At 35.7% G+C, this 25,760-nt stretch overlaps 1 protein-coding gene across 1 annotated transcript; it reads right to left on the reverse strand.

The window, feature by feature from the left end:
- Nucleotides 1–18,060: 18,060 nt before the first annotated feature.
- Nucleotides 18,061–25,573, reverse strand: LOC105047268 (3-deoxy-manno-octulosonate cytidylyltransferase, mitochondrial). The gene is made up of 8 exons (XM_010926125.4): nucleotides 25,159–25,573; nucleotides 24,375–24,420; nucleotides 23,494–23,580; nucleotides 23,292–23,416; nucleotides 20,698–20,837; nucleotides 20,544–20,595; nucleotides 20,271–20,381; nucleotides 18,061–18,395 (listed from the first exon to the last, which is right to left on the reverse strand). Exons 1-8 carry the CDS (start codon nucleotides 25,396–25,398, stop codon nucleotides 18,303–18,305), a joined length of 894 nt encoding a protein of 297 aa, XP_010924427.1. The 5' UTR covers nucleotides 25,399–25,573; the 3' UTR covers nucleotides 18,061–18,302.
- Nucleotides 25,574–25,760: the final 187 nt, after the last annotated feature.

A 25,760-nucleotide genomic window follows, 5' to 3' on the forward strand; every position in this document is an offset into this window, starting at 1 on the left:
TCCTGATGAACAACTCATCCATGACCAAAGAATCGTGGTATGCTGATATTATCAATTATTTAGCCACGAGTAGGATTCTTTCTTACTGGACTACTCAAGACAAGCACAAATTCTTTGTCCAAGTAAAATATTTTATTTGAGATGATCCATATCTGTTTAAGCAATGTTCTGACTAAATCATTAGAAGGTGTGCACTAGACTATGAGGTTAAAAGCATCCTATCTTTTTATCATGACCAAGCCTGCGGTGGCCATTTTGGATCCAAAAAAACTGTCGCAAAAGTTTTTCAATGTGAATTCTATTGTCACAATTTGTTTAAGGATGCACATGAGTACTGTAAAAACTGCACTAGGTGTCAACAAGTAAGATGGATCACAAAAAGAGACATGATGCCATTAAATTCGATCTTAGTTGTTGAGATTTTTTATGTGTGGGGTATCAATTTCATGGGACCACTTCCAAACTCTTTCGAAAATGAATATATCTTGGTGGTTGTCGATTATGTATTCAAATGGATAGAGGCTATGCCGTGTAGATCGAACGATAGCAAAATTGTTATCAAATTTCTAAAAGAAAACATCCTTTCTCATTTTGGAATCCCTAAGGCCATTATAAGTGATCAGAGAACATATTTTTGTAATCGATCCTTTGCAACCCTGATGAAGAAATACAACATCACCCATAAATTGGCCATACCCTATCATCCCCAGACTAGTGGACAAGTTGAAGTTTCAAATCATCAAATTAAATAAATGTTAGAGAAGACTGTGAGCACCAATAGAAAAGATTGATCATTGAAGCTAGTAGATGCTCTTTGGGCATATCGCACTGCCTTCAAAACCAACTTAGAAATATCTCCTTATAGGCTTGTGTTTAGTAAAGCTTGTTACTTGCCAGTAGAGCTTGAACATAGGGCTATGTGGGCTATCAAAAAGTTGAACATAGATCTAGACGAGACTGAACAATATAGAAAGCTACAAATTGATGAACTTGAGAAAATCAGGAATGAGACATACGATAATGCTAAGATATACAAAGAATGAACTAAGATATTTCATGATCGAGCAATCCTTAGAAAATCATTTTCATCTGATCAAAAAAATTTTTTTGTATAACTCTAAACTATATTTATTTTCTAAAAAACTTAGATTTAGATGGACAGAGCCCTATATAGTAAAAAAAATTTCTCTTATGGGGCTGTAGAGATCAAAAATTCAAGCAATGGTACTACTTTTAAAGTAAATGGACAACGATTAAAATCATTCTTGGAATTACCTAATGAAATTGAAGAGGAGGCCATGGTTCTCCATGAGCCTATTTATTCTGATTGATTCTGTATCACGGGTTCAATCCGGCTAAAGACTTAAAATTTAGCATTTTTTGAGAGGCAATCCAAATTTTTTTTACTTTATTTTAATTGATCTTTATTTTTTTAAGAAAAAAAGATTGCTCTATGTGGAAGTACCTGTCAATAATCTGGTCTGGCTGAAGACTTAAAACTTAGCATTTTTTGGAAGGCAACCCGTTTCAGCTTTTGCTTTTGCTTTCTTTTACATTTTATTTAAGTTAATCAAGTCTTGCTTCGTATCTTTTGAAGAGATTTGAGCATAATATTGGCTAAGTTGGAGGGAGAACTAATTTTGAAAAGACTTCTGAATCAGGTGACATCTCTCTTTTTCTTTTTCTTTTTATGCACCTTTTACTTTATTTTTTTACTCTATTGAGGACAATATCGATTAAATTGAGAAGAAAAATAATAAAAAATTTTAAAATTTTAAAGTCCTCAAGTAAGTTAGTATTTAGCATTTAAGTACTTGATTATACTTAAGAATCGAGTTAAACCAAGTATTTTTAAAAGAAAATTGATGTATAAATTAGAGAATTTGTGAGATATTTAGGGATCAAGTATTAAGAAAACTTAATAAGTAGTTAAGTTTAGAACTTAAATAGTTTTTTTTGAGTATTTTTAAAATTTTCTACCAGCATCAAAGAAGAGTTTACTTCTTATGGACTTATGTAGGGTAACTATACATTTCTTCGTATTTAAAAGAAAAAAAAAAGAGTTTTCAAGTACTTCATGTTGAGTAATCGGGTTTCTTTGCCTAAGCAAGCATTGAGTTTCGTGTCAAAAGGTATAAAGGACAAAGAAGATTTATTGTAAAGCTCGTTTTAACTCGTAGCCTGTTTAATTCAAGCAAGTAGATCCGAGGGGTATCTATACCTAGTACCCTAAAGCTATCTGGTTTGGGAGTCATTGGCTGAAAACTCGCTACATGACTCAAACAGAAAGCTTAAGGGGTTAAGACACTCAATAACAATACAACGTTAAAAAAAAAATTAATAAATGAAGGACGGAAGTAACAGTATACTTATCCATATGAGATTAATTATTTAGAGATAAAGGTAGAAATAATTTAGAAAAAATTTAAAAAATATTTAATGTTCTTAGCTTAACTCCCACATTGATTACTATTAATACTCCAATGACATACCTCACTCACACTCTACTGGACATCAGTGATTTTTTTTAAAAGTTGTTTGGTGAAATTTAAAATTTTATGTTAAATGATATTTAATTCTAAATTTTTTCTTTACTTAAGGACGAGCAAAGTTCAAATTAGGGGGTATGATAAGTGGTATATTTTTATATTTATTAAAGATATTTTTGATAATTTATGGTACTAACATCTTCTTAAATACTTAATTTCATGAATTTATTGATTTTTTTGAAAAATAAATAATTTTAAAAAAATATATGAAATTAGAATATATTTATAAAAAATAGATATTAATTTAATTGAATAATTTAAGTATCAAAATAATATAAAATTTTTAAAAACTTTAATACATATTTTTTTTAATTTTTCAGGTAAAAATCGGAGCAAAAACGAAGCCAAAATACCCTAAAAAATCTTAAAAATAGCCTCCGGTGCATGGTGGACCAGCCGGTCGGTCCACAGAGCTAGGGCGTGGTCCATCAAAAATCTCACGCGGTCCACAGATGCGGTCCACGATGGTCGAAGCCTCTTTTATGCGATTCAACGGTCCACGTTCATCCATCTCGCGATCCAATGGCTACTGTTCATCGTCGGTTTATAAAAGATCAGAAGCGCTAATCGATGGCTCAGATCTCATCTGAAGTACGATCAGATGGTCAGAATCAAATCTGACGCTGATTAGGAGAAAAGAGTTGATTTTTGGGCTAATCTGGGCAGTCCAAGCTTCATCCGACGGCCAGGACTATTCTTATGGGTTTAATACGTTTTCTAAGGATTTTAGGACTCTTTTTTCTACCAAAAAAATATGAAAAATTTATCTATAAATAGGGAGTCCGGGAATAAGAGTAGAGAGGAGAAAAAATGAGAGAAAAAGCAAAAAAAATAGAGAAAAAAATCAAAGAGCTTTAGGGATCAAATATTAAAAGATTATGAAGCTAGAGATCTTGATGCATGGCTAAATCCTTTCAATCCATAAATACGATGAAGCCTGTAAATGAATTTTTATTTTTTTTCTTATATTTAATTTTTATGCAATAAAATTATACTTTTATTTTATATTTTTTTATTTTCTTTTAAGATATTGATCCAGCCTACACGGCCTATACCCTTTATTGGCGTGCCGTGATCCCTGGATACGGTACGTGCTTTAGAGAGATAGATCGTAGTATATAAGATTAAATCTTAGATTTTGTAATTAAATTTAGATAGTTTATACTCCAACAGGATGAGCTGTAATCTATTGATACAGTCCGTATCCCTTAGAGATAAGCTATACTAATATCTTAATCACAAGAATTAATATTGCAACATAAGAAAAAAATAAATAAATTTAATTTGCATGATGTATTCAAAATTTCTAAATTATTTCTCTGAATTATTTTTTTTCATAAATTAATTTACACTTTTAATTTAATTCTTGCTATTCTATTTCTTTTTAATCCTTCTACAATCAATTCTCTTTTATTTCTTCTTAAAAAAAAAATAATAGCCCTAAATCTCCGTGGAAACGAACCCTACTCATCTCCGATTTTTATTCTTAACCGTCTATGACAGCGATCAGTAGCTTATACACAGAAAAGTGTCACGCATCTATAAGTTCAATTGCTATATACAATGGCCATGGTGAACTCAAAACTCTGACATTTTGACATAATGTGATTAGAGCTTGCATTAGAGACTTTTCTTTTTGTAATCCTTTAGTCAAAGGCACGCTTTTCTTCATACCAAAAAAAAAACAAAGGCATATGCTTTTCTTCGTGGTGTTTTTTCCCTGCTTTTCTCCCAAATGCTTGCATAGCTTCGACTCAACAACCAGGAACTAAAGATGATAAAGATTAATGGAAACAATTCCAGTTAGCCAGCATAGAAGCTGTCGACTCTGAACGTAGGCTCGACTTCGGACTTTGTTAGAAGGCTTCTCATTTAATAATCAAGGGACCAAACTTCCACTCACAATCCTTCCTAAACTTGGTGCTGGGATCCATTTGTTTGCGGAGAAAAAGCAAAGAAAAGACGGCAAACGATTTGCCGACCTCTCGCTTTAAAGGACCATGCATGCATGCTTCTTTGTCCTCATTGATGCGCCCGTGCCCGGGATATCATAACTTTTTAAGGGATGTGGGATCATTCGCTAGCCTTCGGCACCTTTATTTTTATTTATTTATTTTTATGGGAAGCCTTCGGCACTATTGAATTTAAAAGGCATGATCCTCGCGCATAATGTGCTCGTTTTCTAATACTACCAATATTAACCACAAACTCACTAAGTCAAGCTGAATGTGGAGGCTTCCTCATCGTGGAAGCAAGGCACTTAAAGAAAAATCTATCAAAAAGAAGTAGGCCACTTCCCCCAAATTTATTGATAAGTGAAGTTGTTTAGAGATGGTAGCTAAGAGGGGTGGTACAAGATTTAGTGGCGGGGTGGTACAATATTTGGGGTGTGCAAGATACTTCTTATCATAAAACCATCCAATTAATTAGGTTTTTCTTGAGAAATTGCCATTCATAATTGGGTTAAAGTTACATAAACATAGATGACAGTTAGATGGTCTACACCACAAACATAGATATGATAATGTGTAACATAAACTCTCGTATCGAAGAACGAGGGTTATTTTCAACCAAGGATTTGAGGCCCATGAATAGTTTTTACAAGATCATTACAAAGATTTTTTCTCGAAGACTCACCAACTTCCTCCCTAATTTTATTGAACACAATCAATCGGCATTTGTGAAAGGTAGAAACATCATTGATTACTTTCTTAGTACTCATGAGATGCTTGCATTTTGTAGAAAATTAGGAGAAAAAAGAATATTGCGTAAATTGAACTTCGAGAAAGTATTTGATAGATTGAATTGGGATTTATTATTTGAAGTTCTCCAAGCTAAAAGCTTTTCATGTAGATGGGTTGGATGGATTCACAGTTTATTGTCTTTAGCCTCGCTCTCCTCTTGAATGATACGTCCAGTAGATGGATAAAATGCCAACAAGGATTAAGGTAAAGTGCTCCTCTTTCCCTAGCACTTTTCATCTTAACGGTAGATGTCCTCTCTCGGATCCCAAAGTGAGCACAAGACCTCGAAGTGATCGAGGATATTGAAAATTAGGAGAAGTTTAATGGTACATTGAGTTTACAGTTTGCAAATGACGCATTATTAATTTGTGCATGAAAATAAGATCGTGTGTTGGCAGCCAAGGTAATTTTGCTAGCTTTTGAAGGAGCGTTAAGGTTAAAAATAAATTTCTATAAAAGCTCTATTCTTTGCTTGAATATGGATAAGGAGGAGGTAGCTTGGTATGCATCTCGGATGTATTGCAAATAAGGCTCGTTACCTTTTGTATATTTGGGACTATCATTGCATCATAAGAGCCTACTCAAGCAATGTTGGTTACCTTCGATCGAAAAGATGAGAGCAAGATTAGCAACTTAAAAAGGAAGATTGCTCTCATGGGGAGGGAGATTAGCTTTGATAAATTCTACTTTGACATCATTGCCGATCTACTACATATCGGTCTATAAACCTCCAAAATGAGCTGCCAATACAATGGACAAGTTGAGAAGATCCTTTTTATGGAAGGGTATGGGTAGCATTAGCAGTTATCATGGTCTTGTGAATTAGGAAACAGTTTGTAAATTAAAGAAACAAGAATGTTTGGGGGTTAAGAACTTGACTCGGATGAACTGGTCTCTATTGGCTAAATGGGCGTGAAAATTTTTGCAAGGTTCATCAAATCTGTGATGGCGTTAGATTGCTCGTGCCTATTATTCGAGGAGGAAGATGGGTATGAGAATGAAAAAGAGCGTTACGGTTCTCTCTTCTATTTGGACGGATATTAGTTTGCATAACGCCACATTTTGGAACCGCGTGGCATTTCGTATTGGAATGGTGAGTCTGTTTGGTTCGGGAGGATATTTGGATGGATGGAACCCCTTTGTGCTTGAATTTTTAAGGAGCTCTATACCCGAGCCTTGGAGCCAAATAGGCCTATTTCCTCCTATTGGAGCTGGAGGTATATAGAAACTGGTGCATTCAGGTGAGAGGCCCTTTGTCTAGAACTGAGAGGTTCCAACCGGACACACTGCATGGCCTCCTTGGCCCTATGACACAGTCTCGTTCACCGTGTGCCAGTGTGGAAATTAGCACAGAATTAATGGTATGCCCACCATGGACTTGTTTTATAGATTTCTCAGCTCTAGTGGTTTGAGATGTCCTCATTCAGGAAGTGTTTGGAGGGCAGCAATGCTAGAAAAGGTGAAGGTTTTCTTCTTAAAGTTAGCGTCAAAAAATAAGCTGCGCCTCGGAGAAGTTCTTGCGAAGAAGGGTTGGAATGTGAGTTCAGGCTGTTCTTTATGTGGAGCCAATGTCGAATCAGTGGGTCATCCATTCTTAAGGTGTTCTTTGCAAAGAGAGTTTTGGACCACGCTCAAACAACAACCGAATTTGAGAGACAAAGCAACAGGAATTCATGATCTTTGGATTGCTTGGAGGAGGAAGAATAAAAGGGTGATGTTGAATGGCGTTGGGAATCGGCTTGTGGCAGCCGTGTGTTGGGAAATTTGGAGGGAGAGGAATGCATGTCTCTTTCTCATATCTGTTCTGCAGAAGATTCTACAGACTTTTTAACTATTGGAGACATATTTGCTCTTCAAAGAATGCAACTTCCCACCAAGTGATGTGGAAAAGGCTACGATCTTTGGTTGATGTGCGTTGCTGCTAGTAGGGACAATCTTATTTATTTTGTAGCTGGAAAGATGCTGTGAACGCTGCCTGCTCTGTTTTTCTCATAAGCAGGGGGTAGCATCCAGCTACCTCCCATTTCCGTCAATAATAATAATAAGAATAAGAATAATAATGTGCAATATAAAGAAAAGGCCTTGATATAACCTAACTTTTTTTTTTTTTTTTTGATGAAAAATATAACCAAACTGTTTGCTCGAGCTTGGGAGAGGCTGTCCTCTCTCTGATTAGTTGTTCTTCCAAGGCATTAGATCAGAACGTTATGTTTCTTTTGAGACGGCGAGGACTCCAAAAGTATTCCAGACTGACACAGTACTTATTTCTATATTATTTCAATAAACATACCTAATAGGTGGTATGTTCCAAAAAATGACAATCTTAAATTAGTCACTCTCAAAGAAACTATCAGACCATGCTCTGAAAAAAAATATACCTTAAGAGCCATTCCTTTGTCGATTGCTTCGTCGGAACACAAATGTTAGGAGTTGAATTCAAAACGTTGTAGCACTGAATTAAAATCACACTAAAAGACGCAAACTGAGAAAGCCTTGGAGACATAACCAAGGGATTATTTCGAAGCATGGTAATCGTCAACCACGTTAGAGCACTTCAAGAGGACATCAGGTCCGCCGGACTTGGCAGTCCGTTAACCTCAAAAGCTGCAATCCTTTTTTTAATTTGGCTCGAAGGAAGTCCCATTCAATCAGTAGCAAGGTAAGTGGGTTCCTCCATCGGTCGCATTGCCTGAGCTTTGCCCATGATGAACTTGAATAGAGTACTGGATAGGCATGGAAAGAGCTAAGAAAGCACAAATCAAAGGCTAGCATTGAGTGGGAAATGCACGAGGGGGCCATAAGATATCCATACTTGCGTTCTGCTATGGCATGCTCACAAGAGTAGGCAATGATTTGGCCACTATATCTATGCAATCCATCCACCATGGAATGAGACGCATGTAGCCAAACCCCCGTGACTAGATCTACACTTTAGTCATTCCCCATAGACTGGCATGACAAAAAAGAACCAAGGGTTGAAAGGAATGAAGTGATGTAGATAATGAATGGTCCAAGCTATCCTTCTGGGTAGGAGTTATAGATTAATGGAAGATCATGCAAATGGAGTGGCTAAGATAGAAAGTAGCAATTGCCAAATCGTTTGTAAGACCTTTTCCTCCTCCGCATATAAACCTAGGAGCCGTTATAAGTTAGGAGGATCTGGCAACTGTCACTCACCTACAAGAGAAAAAAGCCGACCTATAAATATACAATACATGTGGTCTCCACCTCCACTATTTAAGCCTTGCACTAGGCATTGAGATGTGTCTATAAGTATGAGCCTGGATGTTAGTCACTGGCACACTTGGTAGTAATAAGCCCACTGGGTAAGGAGAAGAAATGGCGAGTTTGAGGTTTTCCGTGTGTCTCATTTTGGTGATCTCCTCTATTTGGAGTTCCAAAGCTCGAGTGCTGAACCAGAAGGAGCTACCCGATGGGCTCTCTGAGGCAATGGCAGGGAAGAAGATGGCATTTGCAACAGAGCCAATGCAAGGGGACACAGCAGATGGTGCGGACGAATCGAAGCGTCTCAGTCCAGGAGGACCAGACCCTCAGCATCACTCCAGGGATCCCTCTTCGATGCACCAAGGTTGACGCTTTTGGTGTCGTGGTGACTGAGAGGAGCGCTGCTGTAAGATATTCTGTCAAAGCGCTGTCATTTGAATAATAAAGTCACCTTTTGTTCTTGATTTCACTATCATCGCTTTGTATTAGTGCTGTACTACGGCATAAGAGCGAAGTTATAAAAAATTATATATTACGTATACGTTGTCTTATCAAACTATCGTCGCTAAGTACTATGGCAGGCTTGATGTGCTGGCCTGTGTTATCAATAACTTTTGGACCACCAAAATTTCTGGCATTTGACGGTATATAATATGGAAAATTTTTGTGCACCTTTGGCGGCGCAGAAAATTCGACGTGGAGTTTTAAATTCGTATAATTATTATTTTTTAATATATATTTAATAATTATAATTTTATTTTTTTATTTAAAAATTTTAAATAATATAAATATTTTTATTTTTTAAAAAAATTATGATGTTCTCTGACAAATTATGATTCCTTATACACATAATGTTATAATACGGTCCAAAAAACTATAACATCATATGGTATATTATGACATTCTACGTCAAATTATGACATTCTACATGTAGAATGCCATAATATAAAGGGACATTTTTATTCAACTATTTTTCAACACGTATTTAATACCTGCAAATCTATTTTTTTGTTTGAAAATTCTAAATGACGAAAATATCCCTCCTCTTTAAAAAAATTATGACATTCTATGACATATTATCACATTCTGCGTTAAAATTATGACTTCCTGCATACATAATATCATAATATAGATATAAGATGTCATAATTTTTTTCAAAGAGTAGAAATATTTTCATCATTCAAAATTTTCAAACGAAAAAATAAAACTGTGGACATTAAATATACGTTAGAAAGCAGTGACTACGTGGATCAACCATACAAAATGATACACTCCATATCAGATTTTCTACACCACCTGCGGTGCACAAAAATTTTTATTATATAATATATATTAATAAGGCCCTAATTTGAGGTTCGGACTTATTAATATACATAGTTTTTTAAAAGTAACTTGGCATATTTTGTTATTGAAATGGTGAGGGTTGCGTCCGTTATACCATATTTATCTGGATCATGTTCATCCATGAAAGGTTCTTTGGGTCTTCTCTTTAGAAGCGCTCCTTTTGAGTTTGCTTAACCTTCCACACAATTTAAGGTTCTCTGCGCAAGCCTTCAAGTAATCAATCACATTATCACACCACCTCTGACGATATCAACAGACCATGCAAACCGATTTGTGTATTCAAACTCAGTTACGATCTTGCAGAATGTGATAACAGAATTTCAAATCATATCGGTAAGGCTCCCTCATCTACGTTATACATACATGTTTACTATAACAATTTAAGATCTCATCTAAAATATTAAATAAATAATATTATTTAAATTTTATAATTATATATAATTATTTAAAATTTATTTATTATATAATTAATATAAAATTAAATATATATCCACATAAATTTTCATATATTTATTATATCAAAGTTTCCACTACGTAAGAATGTCCCTCGGCATTCATGCATCATGGATGATCTCTTCGGCTGGCCCTCATAACTTGCATTATTCGCTGTGCACGACGAATCTAATCGCCAGCAATAATTGAACAGCATCCACTTGCAGCAGAAGCTCCTTGTTCCTAAAATATTTTTATATAGCATGTACTTAATTGTGCCAATTAAATTAATCCGCCTATAAATTTCAAAGCAGATCGCCATGTCTTATTCTCCAGAGTGACATAGGAATAGGTGGGGTATTCCCTCAAAAATGATTTAACCAATCGGCTGTGGTTTTATTTTTAAATCATGGCAATGTGTCCCACGCATTGGTTTAAACTGGCACACGGTGGTCCTTCCTCTTCCACCAAAAAAAGCAGTTTTGGTTTAAATTATTTGACTCGGCCCAATTTGACTTATATTAATCTGCCAAAGGGAAAGAAGCCCTCTTGCAATCATTGCACGAAATGATCCTCTGGATCCATGGACCCACTTTAAGTTCTGAATAACGTTTCCGCTCTTTTTTTTCTTTTAAAACTTTGTAATCCAGTGCTTGTCTCTCTTAATATACTTGATGGTATGAAAGAAGGCTTCATATTGAAAGGAAGCGTTTTTTTTATCAAATTATTGTTCTTTTTGCATCCTCCACAGTCACAGCATGACCGTCGTTGTGATCCTGGCCTCACAAGCGTACGCGTAACATCGATCGTCTAATGGACGTGCAACTTTGCAAGGGCCCAATGTTAATTTCATCTCCAATCAAATAGTTATGATGTTGATGATGATGTAATTGTTAAATGTAGAAGCACAAACAGCAACAACAACTTTGCTTAATCTAAAGAGAGAAATCCCTGTATCCTTTATAACAAAGCAGCAGCACCGAGCACGTACAAATGTGGATGGTCGTTGAATCTTTCGCACGAATCTATCATTGAATTGTACGACCATCTCTTTGAGATCTATACAAATAGATGAATAAAGAAATTTACGATGTTTTGAAATTTGAGCATTGCATGATTCAAAATTTGACATTGCGAAAGGAGATCGATGATACAACACAAACCCCATAAGTTTTCAGTGGTTGGTTTGACTGCGCACTCATAGATGATCTATCTTGAGTGTCGGATGGCTATTTGGAGCTCATGGGTTATGTTTGCTAGTGGAAGGTCAAATTTGATTATTTTAGCTCGCTTGGCCAGACAATGATAAGGATCTATTGAGATTTAAGTGCTGACTAAAAAGTTGACATTCATATAGGTCGTTGTTGTGCATTTTATGGATTGCTTTGTGAAAATCTTTTTACTTCATAAGCATGATAGCTACTTTTATAAAAATGAGGGGAAAAAATTTACTCCTAGTAGTTCATTCTTCTTATAAGGAACATGGATCCTAAGGTCATAGGTCTTTGAATAGGTTGTTTCATCCCAAGACCTCATCCAATAACGTTAGTTGAAATTTTTCACCACAGACAAGGCTTTAGACAACGCATTATACTGCTTCGGTGGACCTCCATCAAAACCGTTGCCGACCATAAATGTTTATAATGGCCTTCATTTCTTTTCAAACTTTTAGTCGTTAAATAGTATAATTATTAATTACAATAGTTGTTATAATGGTGTTATAACAGAAAATAATGGAGAATAATAAGAAACAATGATTTAGTTTTTCATTTATTCAATAAAAAATATTAGAATTATATATATACACACTACAAGAATTAGTTCAATACGTAGCTAGTGGACTGTTCGAGTTTGGGGAAGAAAAAAAACATGACAGTGAGGTAGGAGTTGGTGATATAAAATAGTCTCAATTAAACATTAAATCCTCTCGGTCACCACCCCAGATAAAGCAGATGGATGATAACATAGAGAAATAATTGAAAGATGATATAGAGAAGACTATTCTTTGAACCAAAAAATTTGTTTTCCTTGTGAAAAGAAAGATAGAGGCAGGACTTCCATACTAGTTAATGGGCAAGGATAAGATCATCATATCGCTATCCAATAAAATAAAAGATGATGAAGAGAGGATAAGATCAGATCGTACGAGGACAACCACGTTTTGTTTTAGCCTCGTGACATGGATTCTGTCTAAAGAACTTCTGTCGGCAAAAAATACTGGGGAGTAAGGATTCATATATAACAGCTAGAGGTTGGCGAGAGTTGACATTAAAAAGCCCAAAACTTTCGGCCAAGATGATGGCCTGAGCGGTCCGCCGGTGCCATGCCTAAAACGAGTTGCTAGGTTGGACGGAAAAAGATATAGTGGGGCGACTTGGTGAGGAGTTGAGGACAGCTCTATCTTGGCACTGGTCTCCAGTGTTCTGGGTGGATATAGGCTTTGTTATTATTGTCGGGGGGAGATCGTACAGGTAAGTCGGCCACGATCAGAGAGTACATGGTGAGCTCTGATCAGGATTAAAGAATAGTAGTAAAGGACATGGATAGGAATGATTTGTGGTTGAAAGATTATTTATATGACGGTGCAATTTTTAGTTGGTCCAGGCCCATCGCTTTGAGTTGGTGAACTAAGCCAACCATGAAGCAACACACAGAAGCTATGTTCTAATTTATCTCTCATTGTTGCATCATAATTGGACTAGTTCACCAGCAGAATCGTAGATCTGATCTAACCAATAATTGCTCATTATGGTGAAACCAGACAAGAAATTATTGTATAACTTTTTCTCCATATTGAAAAATTATATCCTATACCAGAAGCACCAAATGACGTTGTACTACATCAATCACAATCCCTTGTTTATATAAATCTCATTCATCAACCATCAAATGGTCATCACAGTGCACTATCATAGGCATGGATAGCTGTGGTTGACATGCATGGTGCATTGCCACATGGTGTATATGATGTAGAATATATTTTCCTGTTCATCCAAGAGTTTTATCACTTCTTGAGGCAATTAAGCACTTAGGCTCGGTTCAATCGGTCGATGGAGTCTCTCTTTTTCTTTTAGGTAAAGCCTTAGAAATACTAAAATTTATCTTTAATTGTATAAAATTAGATAAAATTAGATTTGACGAGAATGCACACGATCATCAAGCAACAGATGCCATTTCAATGGCTACAATATCATCTATTTCTTTTCGAGACCCTAAGATTTGTGTTAGGTGCAGGCAGCATTTCATTTCCAAAAGGAAAAGCCTCACCACACAACTCTTATCTCTTGTTGCGTATTTGGAATTGTGACTGGCTATGCTCTATCCCATTTACTGCACCAATCCTCAGCTGCTAAAATGAGGCCTGGTGCTCAAAACAGGACATAGAGTCGTGTAGGGTGGCAACACACCAACAATGACACTGAAATTCCAACTAACGAAAGCATTTGTAAAAAAATTATGTGTCTCAAATGATATAAATCAATGAACATCCAAATAATTTTATTGAGAAGATGAGACATAAAAAAAGACCGCCGTCCTGATAGAGCCATAAAGATAGGCTCAAAAAGTGGCCACACATCAAACACAACATATTGACCAGGAATTACATAAAAGAAGTCAAATAAATAGAGCTTCCAAAATATAGAATGTCTCGTCCCAGCAAGCACACCGGGCCATGATTCCAGAAGAAAATTATACTCTTGAACTTGAAGGGAAGGTGAATTCTTCTTTACAAAAAATGGTGATCTTGATCTCCTTCCAGATGCTCCACTTAACAGAGCATATAAGCATGTATGGTTCTCTTCTCAACTTTGATATTCTGTGTCTACAAGGACTTTGAACCCTGAGGCTACCCTCTCGTCCTCAAAGATTTTCTTGAATGAAGTTAGATCAGCATCAGAAATGGACACTTGAAGAAAAGATTTTTGACATATTCTAGTTTAGACTTGTGCAAGATCTAGTGCTGAAATGGGTCCAATTCCTTCAACACATTATCGTTCGACAAAATTTTATCATTACTAGCAAGGTTTGTGAAGATTATAATCTTCTCATGCATAATATATCAACTCACAACGGGTTGGCAAAAAGCTTTTGTCTAGATGGAAGTGTTGCAAATTTGATTTCTCGAGACGTTCAGGGAATTTCAAAGTGGTGATGTAGAAGGGACAAGCTTCATTTTTTTAGCCACCAGATTAGCTAGTGCATTTTGATATTGGGATTGATACATGGATTATAGAAAAAAAATAGGATTTTTTTGCTAGAAAATGCAAGTGATTTTACTATTTGCAATATGATACGTTTTGTTTTGCCCCCTTTTTTTTTTTTCTTTTTTGCCTTATTAATCTTTTGCTAGAATTTATCGTCTATTTTTCACTGTTTCATATGGACTTCTGCCTGCTTCAGCAAATAGTTCAAAAATTCTCACACCTAAGCTCTTGCATTTATATTGAGCTTTCAAGCGAACTGAGCAGCTCACAAGACGAGTTCAAATCAAGCTTCGTTCGAAGCTGAACAAGTTTAGGTTTATCCAACAAAAACTTGAAAGTTATTTCAATTTGAATCAAAATTCAACTTGCTCAACCAAGCTTGGCTCGATAAGACTTGAATGTATTAGTATTACATAAATTATGGAAGTTGGCTAGAGATTTTAATTAGTATATTTTATTTATTCTTTGAGTCAATTAAATGTTAATTTAGGCTTGAACCAAGCCTATCAAACTTGAATCCAACCATAATTCAATCTTAAATCAAGCTTGTTACAAACTAAAAGTGATTTCAGCTCAGCTGAAGATTATTACACTAACCAATCAAGCTCATCTTTAGCTCAGTTAGAATTAAGCACTCGCACAAAAAAAAAATCTTAGATTTTAAGAACAAAATTAATCTTAAACCAATCTTGATCAAATCCAAGTTCAAATAAGCTCCGCACAGTTACACCTCATTGAGAGAGAAAGGAATGCCATAGTGGATTGGCTAGCAAATAAAGGTATGTTATCAAATACAATTAATGAGTGGAAGAAGCATTATCCAAAAGAGACATGGAGTTGGTTGTTAGGGATCCTTTTTTCGGATTGTATAATGTAGGCCTTATGGCTCACTTATTAAATTAAAATTTAAGAACAATTAAAAAGTTCAGAGAAATGAAGATACTCTTGCCATTGAACTGAAAATGAGGCATATGACTGGGTGGAAAGGGAAAAAAAATGGTTATTGGAGATCTTAAAAATTTACAGCTTTATGTGCCAGTGATGTACAAGCTGATGGATGATTGACGAGGATCAATGTTGATAGCAGGTTGGTGCTTACACAAAAATTTCCATGGAAGCCATTTAGGGTTGAGCTTCGTGCCCAGTTAAGCTTCAAATTGGATTTGATAAGTGGCTCAAGTGGCATTAGTCTAATTTCCAATCTCATTATGGAATCTGAACGTCCAGGTGGTTGAAATCTTAAAGGCCATTCCCACCGTGATGGCCCTTGTTTTGTTCTTATCTATTGTATATTAAATCTTTCTTATTTTTGTATTAATCTTTTTTTTTTTTTGAATAACAAATGGAGGAAGAAAGATTCTTCCACCAACTTTTATTAAATATGTATTAAAGTATTACATTTACGATGATAGTAATTGGCAAAAGATTAAAGATGAGAGGTCTCAATGGTTAGAACGGTGGAAGAAGCAAAATATATCATCGTCATCCGACCTCTTTCAATTGATCTCATGAAGCATGGTACTAACTTCAGTAGAAGAGATTGATGTCCAGTCTTTAATTAGAGTGGTGGCCCATTTTGCAAGCTCTGTACAGACTAATGCTTCAAACCTAAAGATGTGACAGTTGCGCTCCTTCCATATTTTTGTATTCATCTTCTAATTTTTAAAATTTATGTATCCATTGCTAAAGTATATTTTCTTTAGAATTTAGATGTATAATGTATTAGTCTTCCTGTTTGCCTTCTTTAATCTGATTTCTATATCCTTGTTTGTCTTTTAAGAGAGAAATATAAAATTTAAATATTTTTAAATTATATTTATTATTATATTCACATGGTATAAGGGGATTAGTGTATACATGGTGAGCTGATTAATTATGAAATTATCAAATCAGCACTTGTAGGTCCAATATTTTTTTTTTTAATGCATAAAAGACCATAAGATATCAAGTATTTGTCCTTGGAGATGAGATGCCAACTAAATATGCTAATAATTGCTGGCATACATAAATAAATTACCAAATATAAAAATGGAATGGCATGGAAAAGTGAAAGCTTTTCTTTTGCCTAATTTTATTCCTTCGATAAAAACTCCTTTAACTTGGTAATAGTTTCTATATTTTAATCCATCCAGAGACGAAATTAGCTCCAAACAGAAAACACAAAATGTAGATCTTAGCTATGTGCAGTGTGATTGGAGATTGGTCCGAGGTAAATGCCCAAACAAAACGTAGATACGTAGCATTCACAACACACCTCCTCTATAAGAGCGCATAACATCAACCTATACGGAAGAAAAGTCTCCATCCATATATTAAGCATACTACATAATTAAAATGGTACGGCTTTCTGGCCCCTAAATCCTGTCTTCTAAATCTATCTTTATTACCATCATCTTGTCACAATCATCGTTGCTTACTTAAAGATCACTATAATTTCTTCGCTCAATGCCTAGCTAGTTTGAAACAAAAAGAACAAAACAAAAAGGTAGTTGAAAGTGTAAAATTTGATCTTCTGTTTCATTGAAACAATTCAGTCTTCCTATGTAGAAGAAGTTATGGTTGTTCCTAGTTATTAAATATTCAAGAAGAAATAATCGGAGGAAAAAAAAAAGCTTAAGATAGTGTGGAACAAATCTCTTCTATTTTTCCATGCTTGTAAAATTAATTTGTCCTCATAGCTGAGCCTATGAGGTACCTTTGCATCCAATAAGGCATGGAGGGGCCAATGGCACCCGTATGCTTGTAAGCTTGTGGTGGATTTCCCTAGTTACTTGCACCTATTTCTAGCTTTAACCAGTGTAGAGGAAAAAATTGAGGAATAATAATCAGTCGTAGTAGTTAAGAACACTTCCAAGGAAAAGAAGCTAAAGATTGATCATTAATTAGAACAAAATAAAGCTTCAAATCATTGGAATGGTATTGAATGATTGGTTGTTCTTGACTGAAATTGGCAACAACAGATAGATATAGCCACCAAAATTATCGAAGTTTATGGGAGTCACAGAAAAACAGGGCTTTGCAGTGGAAATGGATATAAGCTTCACGGGGCCTGCATGCTTGCTCGAGGACCGTATGCAAATCACTTTGCTTTCCAAGTTGCAATGCGGGTGACCTTAGTTGCAATGGTGATGAACTTAACCAAGCATGGAGTCCAATTATTTCGCGACATTGGATCCAAAATAATGCTGCAATAAGAACATCTAAGGAGCTATAAAATCTAATCACATTAGACAGAGCTTCAAATCATTGAAATGTAGTTGACTAATAGTAGGTTGGTTGATCATTAACACAAAAAAGGTCCCACAGATAGCAACAGCTATCAGAAGTATTATCAATTATCGAAGGAGCACAAAAGAGATTACCGGGTAGGTGATAGCTGCTAATTTCTGGACCAGTTAACCAGTTAACATGAGAATGCGTTTGGAAAAGATACTTATTGCAGAAACCACCAGGGCTTTTTTAGATCCCCTGGCGCTCTCTTGGTCCTCTATATAATTCCAACATCTCCAATGACACCATTTCCTTAATGAGCTCATAACATTTGCAGCATTTCGCACAAGCTAAGAGGGAAATCACCAATTTTTTATTGCCTTGGAATTGTTGTTGAAATGCCAATCACGGTAAATATGACCATATACTAAAAGCTAAATAAACAACATCTGCTGAGAATAAAATACAGGGAACTGAGGGAAGCTGAAAACTAAATGAAAAATGATGTCAATCCACTTTGGAAAATGCTGCAAATAAGGCTTTATTTCTGATGTATGCATCATATTTTTTTTTCTCCATACATGATTTCTCTTCTATGAAATGTTTCTCTCTCGCATGAGTGCTTCTATTTTTTCAACATCTTCAGGGGTGTCTACACCATGGGCATCATGGTCAACCTTGATTACCTGCAACAAAGCAAGATGACATAGGAGAGTACGTTATTTACTAAAAGTGAGGCATGAGAAGACCCATCATGTATAATGACAGCAAAACCGCTTGTTTTTGATGACCTGATCCTCATGCACCACCCCCAAAGACTTGTGGATAGCCAGGGGAGTTTAAACAATGAAACTTTTGTTTATAATATTCAACAGAAAACTGGATACAACACTATATGTCATTGAACTAGCAAAAAATTTGTCTTATTGTGGAGATCAAGTGCCAAGGATAGAAATTTCACATTTGATGCACATTTTGGCTAGCTCTAAATCATTTCTGGAGAAACCATTCCATTGGTTGACAGGCCAGCTCTGGCAGTTTAGGTGGCTCGTATCAGTATTGAACTGTTTCTCAATTTATCTTTTTGGTTGTAGATATTATCTGACTCAAAATTTTGGAGGAAAGTGGACTTGAGGAACAGTGTACGTGTGGGTGGTGAAGTGGGAGGAAGGGAGGGAGGGGAGAGGTGTTTTTATAAAACAGGTAATTAGACTAAGATGACTTGCTTCGAGTATGGGCAATATACATGTCAACACAAGGAGGTGGTTCCAGTACAGAAATTAACGTCAGAAAGTTCCTAGCTCACATTTGTTGCAAGTATGTTGCAAGTGGGTGGTACATGAATGTGATCTCTTGCATTGCTACGATGGTATAGCATTTATGGAAGAGCAAGTGTAATGGTATATTTTTGGAACATAGGAAGCATACCATACAGCTGATATGTTTTGACCTGAGTACAAGGGTTTCCGGAGGCTACAGGTAACTTCAGATGAAGACTCAGCTATGATACAACAAGTAATTAGGGGGTCATGGTCCAGTGTCCACCACAGCAGGCTACAAACCACAAATGGATGGCACCAGGAGTTCTGAAACTATATGCCAGATAACAATGATGACAACAAAAATTATAATAATAAACTCTCAAGTAGTGTTAAAGACCATATTTCACTTCAGATTAATTAGCAGAGTCTTGTTGTTAAATGTGAATTGTGTTGCTCGTTTGAAATACTAGATGTTGAGACTTGAGAGCATTTGTCATTCCACTCCATTATGCCAAACTCCCTGAGACACAAACCTAATTGCTACTAACATGATCTTGTCAAAATACCTAATCAAATCACATCCTCATTATGTATTTTCCTGGTGTTCATTATTTTGAAGTATAAAATTATAATATGCTTTTCATTTTCAAAAAATTAATAAACAATAAAAATGTCATCATAAAATACCATGACGAGGGAAAAAAAAAAACATCCCACAGAAAATCCCATCTTGCTCTTTTGTGGTTTTCTGGTTCATTGTTGGCATATTTCTGAGTCATTTTGATTATGTAGCTTCAAGCAGCTCTGAAGTGCTGAGCTGATTCTGAGATACATCACATCTTGCACCCAGTTGACAAGACAATGATAACAGAGATTTAACACCTTGATATGACACATGCATGAGTAAGTTTCACTAGAACTTGTTAGAATGTATATGATGAAATAATAATAAAATAAAAGAATGTCAAAAAATTTTTTTAGAAAAAAAGGCAATCTAGAACATAATACCATTTTCGGCCAAGTGGAACAAGATTTGAAACCTTAGCAGGCCTACGTCTTGCATGTTAAGTATTGTTAAAACTTGATAGAGGACTGTTATGCTTAATTAACACAAAATAAGGGCCCAAAGAAGTCAATATGGAACTTATATGTCAAATTGATGCTAGCAACAAGTCCATACGGTATTCACAAACAGGGCTTACAGGAAACACACTCATCTCAATGATATCAAAGAGAAGAAATGCCCTTTGCCTACATTATTCCTAAAAGGAAATATCAATCTGGATATCTTAGAATTACCTTCATCTTGTATCCATTTTCAAGAACTTTAAGTTGTTCAAGGTCTTCCTCTAGCTGCAGGGGAGTGGGTGGAAGCTGCGGATAGATCCTTAAAAACTTTGAATCAAAGCTCTGGCAAGACACAGGAACACTAATATTAGCAAACACTGCAAGACATCAATATGTACTTGATATTGACATACAATAGAATAAATGCTAACTATAAACACTATCAGATAAAAACATCCTGATGCAAATTTGATAGCATACAAATATCCTGAGTAGAACACAAACCTGAATGCCCAAATGAAGTAGATAGGGAAATTGTGGGTTGACTTTTCCTGACCTGAAATTTGTGCAGACAAATTAAAAATAGAAATGATGAATCAGGATATACCCATGATATCTCATGACAGAACATGTAAAATGAAATACATGAATAACTCACTTGTTAAATGGGATCAAACCCCTTGAGAAGTAAATTGCATATCCATGATTATCCACCACACACTTTACTCTGTTCGGGTCAAGTCCATCTTCAGGTTTCAAGGACGTGACAGCAGTACTGAAAACTGCATCAGGAGCTCCCTGCTTACCACAACGTACTTCAGTTAAATGATGAATAGAAACTTATAAAATTAAAAAAAAAAAAAAAAACAATGTGGAGTAACGCATATTATTCCTAAACTAAAATAGATAGAACTTCTATCCGCATGATGGTGCAGCAGCCAATGAATCCTTACTGCTTATCATTTAATTGAGACTTGGAAAAGAGTAGGTACAGATTTTGACCATATGAAATTAGCTCAACAGTCTTTTAACTAAACACACCTAACTGCAAGTATAGGTTGATTCATCTATATTAAGATGCTTCCTTAAACTGGATAACATAAAGTTTAAAATCTAGTAAGTCGTAACACTAATGGTGGGCTGTAATATGCTTTTCAGATAGTCAAAAAGTATACGCCATGGTTCAGCAAGAACTAATTACCGTGATTGCAAGGACGGTTAACCACTTAATCAAGAGGACAGATAACAAACTCTCAGATTTCTTACAACCAGGAAGATTACTCAAAAATAAGCAGCTTTCCTGTAACAGAAAAACATACACACAAAAAAAATTTGCCACCCAGAACATGCAGCAATTATCATAAATAACAACTTTGTTCTATACCCAGAATGATGATAACTCATACCATCACAATTGTCATATCTGGCACAATTCTTAGTTGGGCTAAGATATATAAATTATGTCATTTACCAACCTTTTATTTTCCAATTGCCAATTACCAGTCCTTTTCCCCTTTTTTTGATCTTTCTTCTTTTCCTTTTCCTTTTTTTTTAAAAAAAAAAAGCATAACTTTTAGTTTCTTTTTCACTAGAAACAATAAGACTAAAGATGCCTGTCCAAGCCCAGATGGAAATATAAGATGGCAAAACCCTACTTCTTAGAAGTGTTAATGCATAATGAGATTGAGAAAGATCAAAAGTGCAGAAGGCAAGAAAAAAACCCTACACAAGATTCTTAAAATAAACTTTTCTCAGTTCAAGAGAAACCAAATGTAGCCTTAACTTAATTAAACAACTAAAAACAATGAAATATATACAAGGAAGAAACAAAACTTGTAACGACCCAAGACCTCACCCAAAAAGCTAGTCGGAAGGTATTATTTGAATTCATTGGGGCCTATATAAATACCCAAGATCTTTCTAGTGAATAATCGATGTGGGACTAAATACATATCTGTACACATTCTCACATATTCCCTCTATTTAAGCCCTGGCATGCTCGTCAAGCTAAGAGTCCAGATCTATATATCCATTCATAAACACTATGATTGGCCCATAGTTAGCCCCAATAAACTCATACTACAGTATCCCTTAGTCCACATAGGTTATGAACAGAGTCCACTCCAATACCATTTGTAATAACTCAGGATCTCATCCAAAAAATCTAGCCGAAAGATATTATTTGGATTTCTTAATCCTGTATATGTACCCAAATTTTTCCCAACGCATAACCGATGTGGGACTTAATACATGTTTGCACGGATCCTTATAAAACCTAATAAAAGATCATCGAGTATCTGCTCACAGCCATGGCAGCTAGAAACAATGATTGAGAACTCAAGTTAAATTCCATCAAATTTATGATTTCATATCATGTCTTTTGTTTCAAATAAGAAATTATCAAAGACTCAAGCTGTAATTTATATCAGCACATGCATGAGAGAGAGAAAGAGACCTAAAACAGGAACAGCAAAAGAGGGAGCCCCAAGTGCAGAAGGTAGCAACCAGATCATATAAACAAAATGAAACAGCACACTAAATCCTATAAGTAAACAAGAAGTAAAGTTGATCCACAGAAAATTTGGCAACCATGATAATGAGGACATTATGAAGGTACCTAAAGTTTACTAAACTCAAATTTCATTTTAAAAAACAGAATATGGATAAATCCAAGTTCACTTAAATGAAAGGGAGGAAAAGAAAGACATTATCCATCGCTTAACTATGTATGGGTATTTTATGCAGTTGGTTTAAAGATCGAACGCAAATGTTGCTTACTTTTATTTCCAACCTATTTTCAAGGTTGGTTTCAGGGTTGGATTCCAGAAAATTTTGGAAAGGTTCAATAGCTCTTCTACACTAGGATTTCTAAAATCATGATACCATGCATTCGTGTTGTTTTTACAAGAAAAATTGGATGCTTTACTCAATTCCTAGGATTCTTTCTAAATTCCAAGGTTCGGAAAAAACTATATGAGAATAATAACTTTGGGTTAAACATGTTTTCTTCATCATGAGAGCTGTTAACATTATATAGATTATAGAGGCAATGTGTCCTGTCCTTATGTGTTTTTGTGAAATAGGTAAATCCGATAAATGTTGTTGAAAGTTGGCCAGCATAGGAAGCACAGGAGAAGTTGATACAACTCCTCTATTCTGCAATGTAATGGCTCATAAAAATTCAGAAATATCTAATACAAGCTATATATAAGTAAAGACAAGAAACTCAACAAGCAATGTGCAAGTAACAACCTGCAAAGCTCTAACAACACCATCTATTATGTCCGGTTCAATAAGAGGCTCATCTCCTTGGATATTGACAACAACATCATAATTTTTTCCAAGCTTCTGAAGTGCTTCGTTACAACGTTCAGTCCCTGCAGATGAAACAAAGCACATGATAATATATAAGTAGGTTTAGGCACTTGGAAAAATAGAGAAAACAAGAAGGTACCATTTTTGCATGATTCTGATGTCATTATCACATCAGCTCCAAATTCTCTACAACATTCTGCAATCTTTTCACTGTCTGTTGCCACAACTAGTGCCAAAGAAGGGAGATCCACTTAGTGTAAAATGAACAAGGTAAAGCATCAAAGTGAGAGAGATGTTCAGATACTGCATTACCATGACAGCCACCACAAGACTCTGAAATAGAACACCATGTCCTTGCAGAAATTGTTGTTTTGCATAGCCCAATAGAGCCAGCCAAGCTCATTAATTATAGCCGAGGCTTTTTCCTAGTTATGTATGCCATGATTAGCATGCGATGACACAAAATATAAATTTTATCTCCTTTAATTGATTACTTACTGACTCTGTACACAAAATTTCAATGCCTTAAATCCTCATCCTTCCAATCTCCAGTTATTTTATCTATGAGGGCAAGTTTCAATGCTGCTATGTCCATAATCCCAAGTTTCACATGAGTTTCTTTATATGTCTCAAGACAGATGTAGGATAATTTAAAACAGCATGCAGTTAACAATTTAGACTTCATATAACAATCATTTTCGTCAAAGGAATAGCAACTTCTATGATCAAATTTTTTTTCAGCTCTTCCATTTTGTTATCAACAAAGTTTTGTTTCCTTTTAATCAAACTATAATGCCGTTTACTATTAAATAATAATATTAACCTGCTGAGCCTATGATCTCAGTATGTTGATTAAAAATATGAACTTTGTTATCATCTATAAGTTGGTCCATCCAGCAGCTTAATCTAGTTTTCTAGAAAGGTCCTCAAGAGATAAAAATTGCACCACACAGAGCATAATCCTATTATTGGCATCATACGAACTGAAAACAGAAAATGCAAATAAATAATCACACGTACCAACATGGTCCAAAGTAGAAGCCAACTTTGCTCTCTCCCATGTTCTCTATAAAGTCATTATGAAGAGTCAGTGGAACAGAACAGTCACACAACATTCAGTAGAAGCCATCAGAAAATACAAATGAAGGTGAAGGCTCAAATTATATATCACCAACAAGGCACTACAGTATTATTGTAATTGTGGAATCTCCAACAACTCCACGAATCATGATAGAACTATGCAATGACACACAGATCTGTCAATCATATAAATAAGTGGAATGTAATCATTCCAAAACCCTCATGTTCATGTTACTGTACCTAATCAATAAAATAACAATTCTGAATAATAAACATAAGTCATTTACAACATTTATTCATTCATTTTTATATCAGATTATTAGATAAAAGGAGATATATTTTCCCATTTTAGCTTTTTTCTCTACACAATTAGTTTGTGTCTAGAAAAGCATTAACTGTGTGTGCAGTAAACCAATCATAATTATTCACATCAGTGTAACGAAACGTCAGCAAAGATGAAGGCATACGAAGCTCGCACCATAACCTCAAATTCCAAAAAAAAACACACACACACACACAACAAAATCTTTCCAGCTAAGATGCTTGTAGCTCTATTTCCCTATTTAGGGTAAGCAAGCTCACGCCCTTTTTCCTTTTTCACACAGTAAAATTAAAACAGCAAGCATTCAACAACCCAAAAAAAAAAAAAAAAAACTCTGTAATCTTAAAAAGGACGAGAATTTTAACCAAAACACTGTATGAAACCCTAGATTGGACCTCAAACCTGGATCATGGGTTTCCCGAGGATCCGGACCAGGGGTTTCCCCTCGAAGCGCGAGGAGGCAAACCGGGCTGGGATGATCCCCACCACCCGGCTCCGATCCTTCCTGAACCACTTGAAGTACACCGCGGCGTGGGCGCCAACCGCTGCCACCACTGCCGCTCCGACGACCAGCGCGTGGACAACCCAGGCCCTGCCGCTCGTCGCCGACGAGGACTCCGACGAGGGAGAGCAAATCGCCATCGATCCCTTCACTGTACTGAGAAGACTCGAATTTTGACAGACAGGGAAGTCGGAATTGGTGAGAAGAAATAGCAGAAGAGATTGGTGGAGAAAATCTCCACGGATCCAACATCACGTGCAGGCTGGACGTCGGTTTCCCAGCGGCGGCATTCCATTATTGACGTCTCCTGCTAAGAAAATGATATTTTTTTTCTTCCCGTCTGTGAAGCCGTGGAATATGAATAATTGAGCCAGAATAAATTAGCGGGGATTCTCCTCATTTTGGAGTGGAATGCTTGGTGATTGAATTAAATTTCTTTTATCCAAGAGACTCCGTCGATCGCGTCAGATAAGATACAGGTCAGATTGTACATAAAATAAAT

Source organism: Elaeis guineensis, chromosome 6, assembly GCF_000442705.2.
Source record: "Elaeis guineensis isolate ETL-2024a chromosome 6, EG11, whole genome shotgun sequence".
NCBI classification, from domain to species: Eukaryota; Viridiplantae; Streptophyta; class Magnoliopsida; order Arecales; family Arecaceae; genus Elaeis; species Elaeis guineensis.

Bases quoted from the DNA above. Each gene is read 5' to 3' on its own strand.
- LOC105047268 (XM_010926125.4), bottom strand. From the start codon at position 25,398: ATGGCGATTTGCTCTCCCTCGTCGGAGTCCTCGTCGGCGACGAGCGGC. The intron at 24,421-25,158 runs GTTTGAGGTCCA...ATGACTTTATAG, and splicing joins TCGGGAAACCCATGATCCAG to AGAACATGGGAGAGAGCAAA. The intron at 20,382-20,543 runs GTTTGTGTTCTA...GTGTCTTGCCAG, and splicing joins TACTTCATTTGGGCATTCAG to AGCTTTGATTCAAAGTTTTT.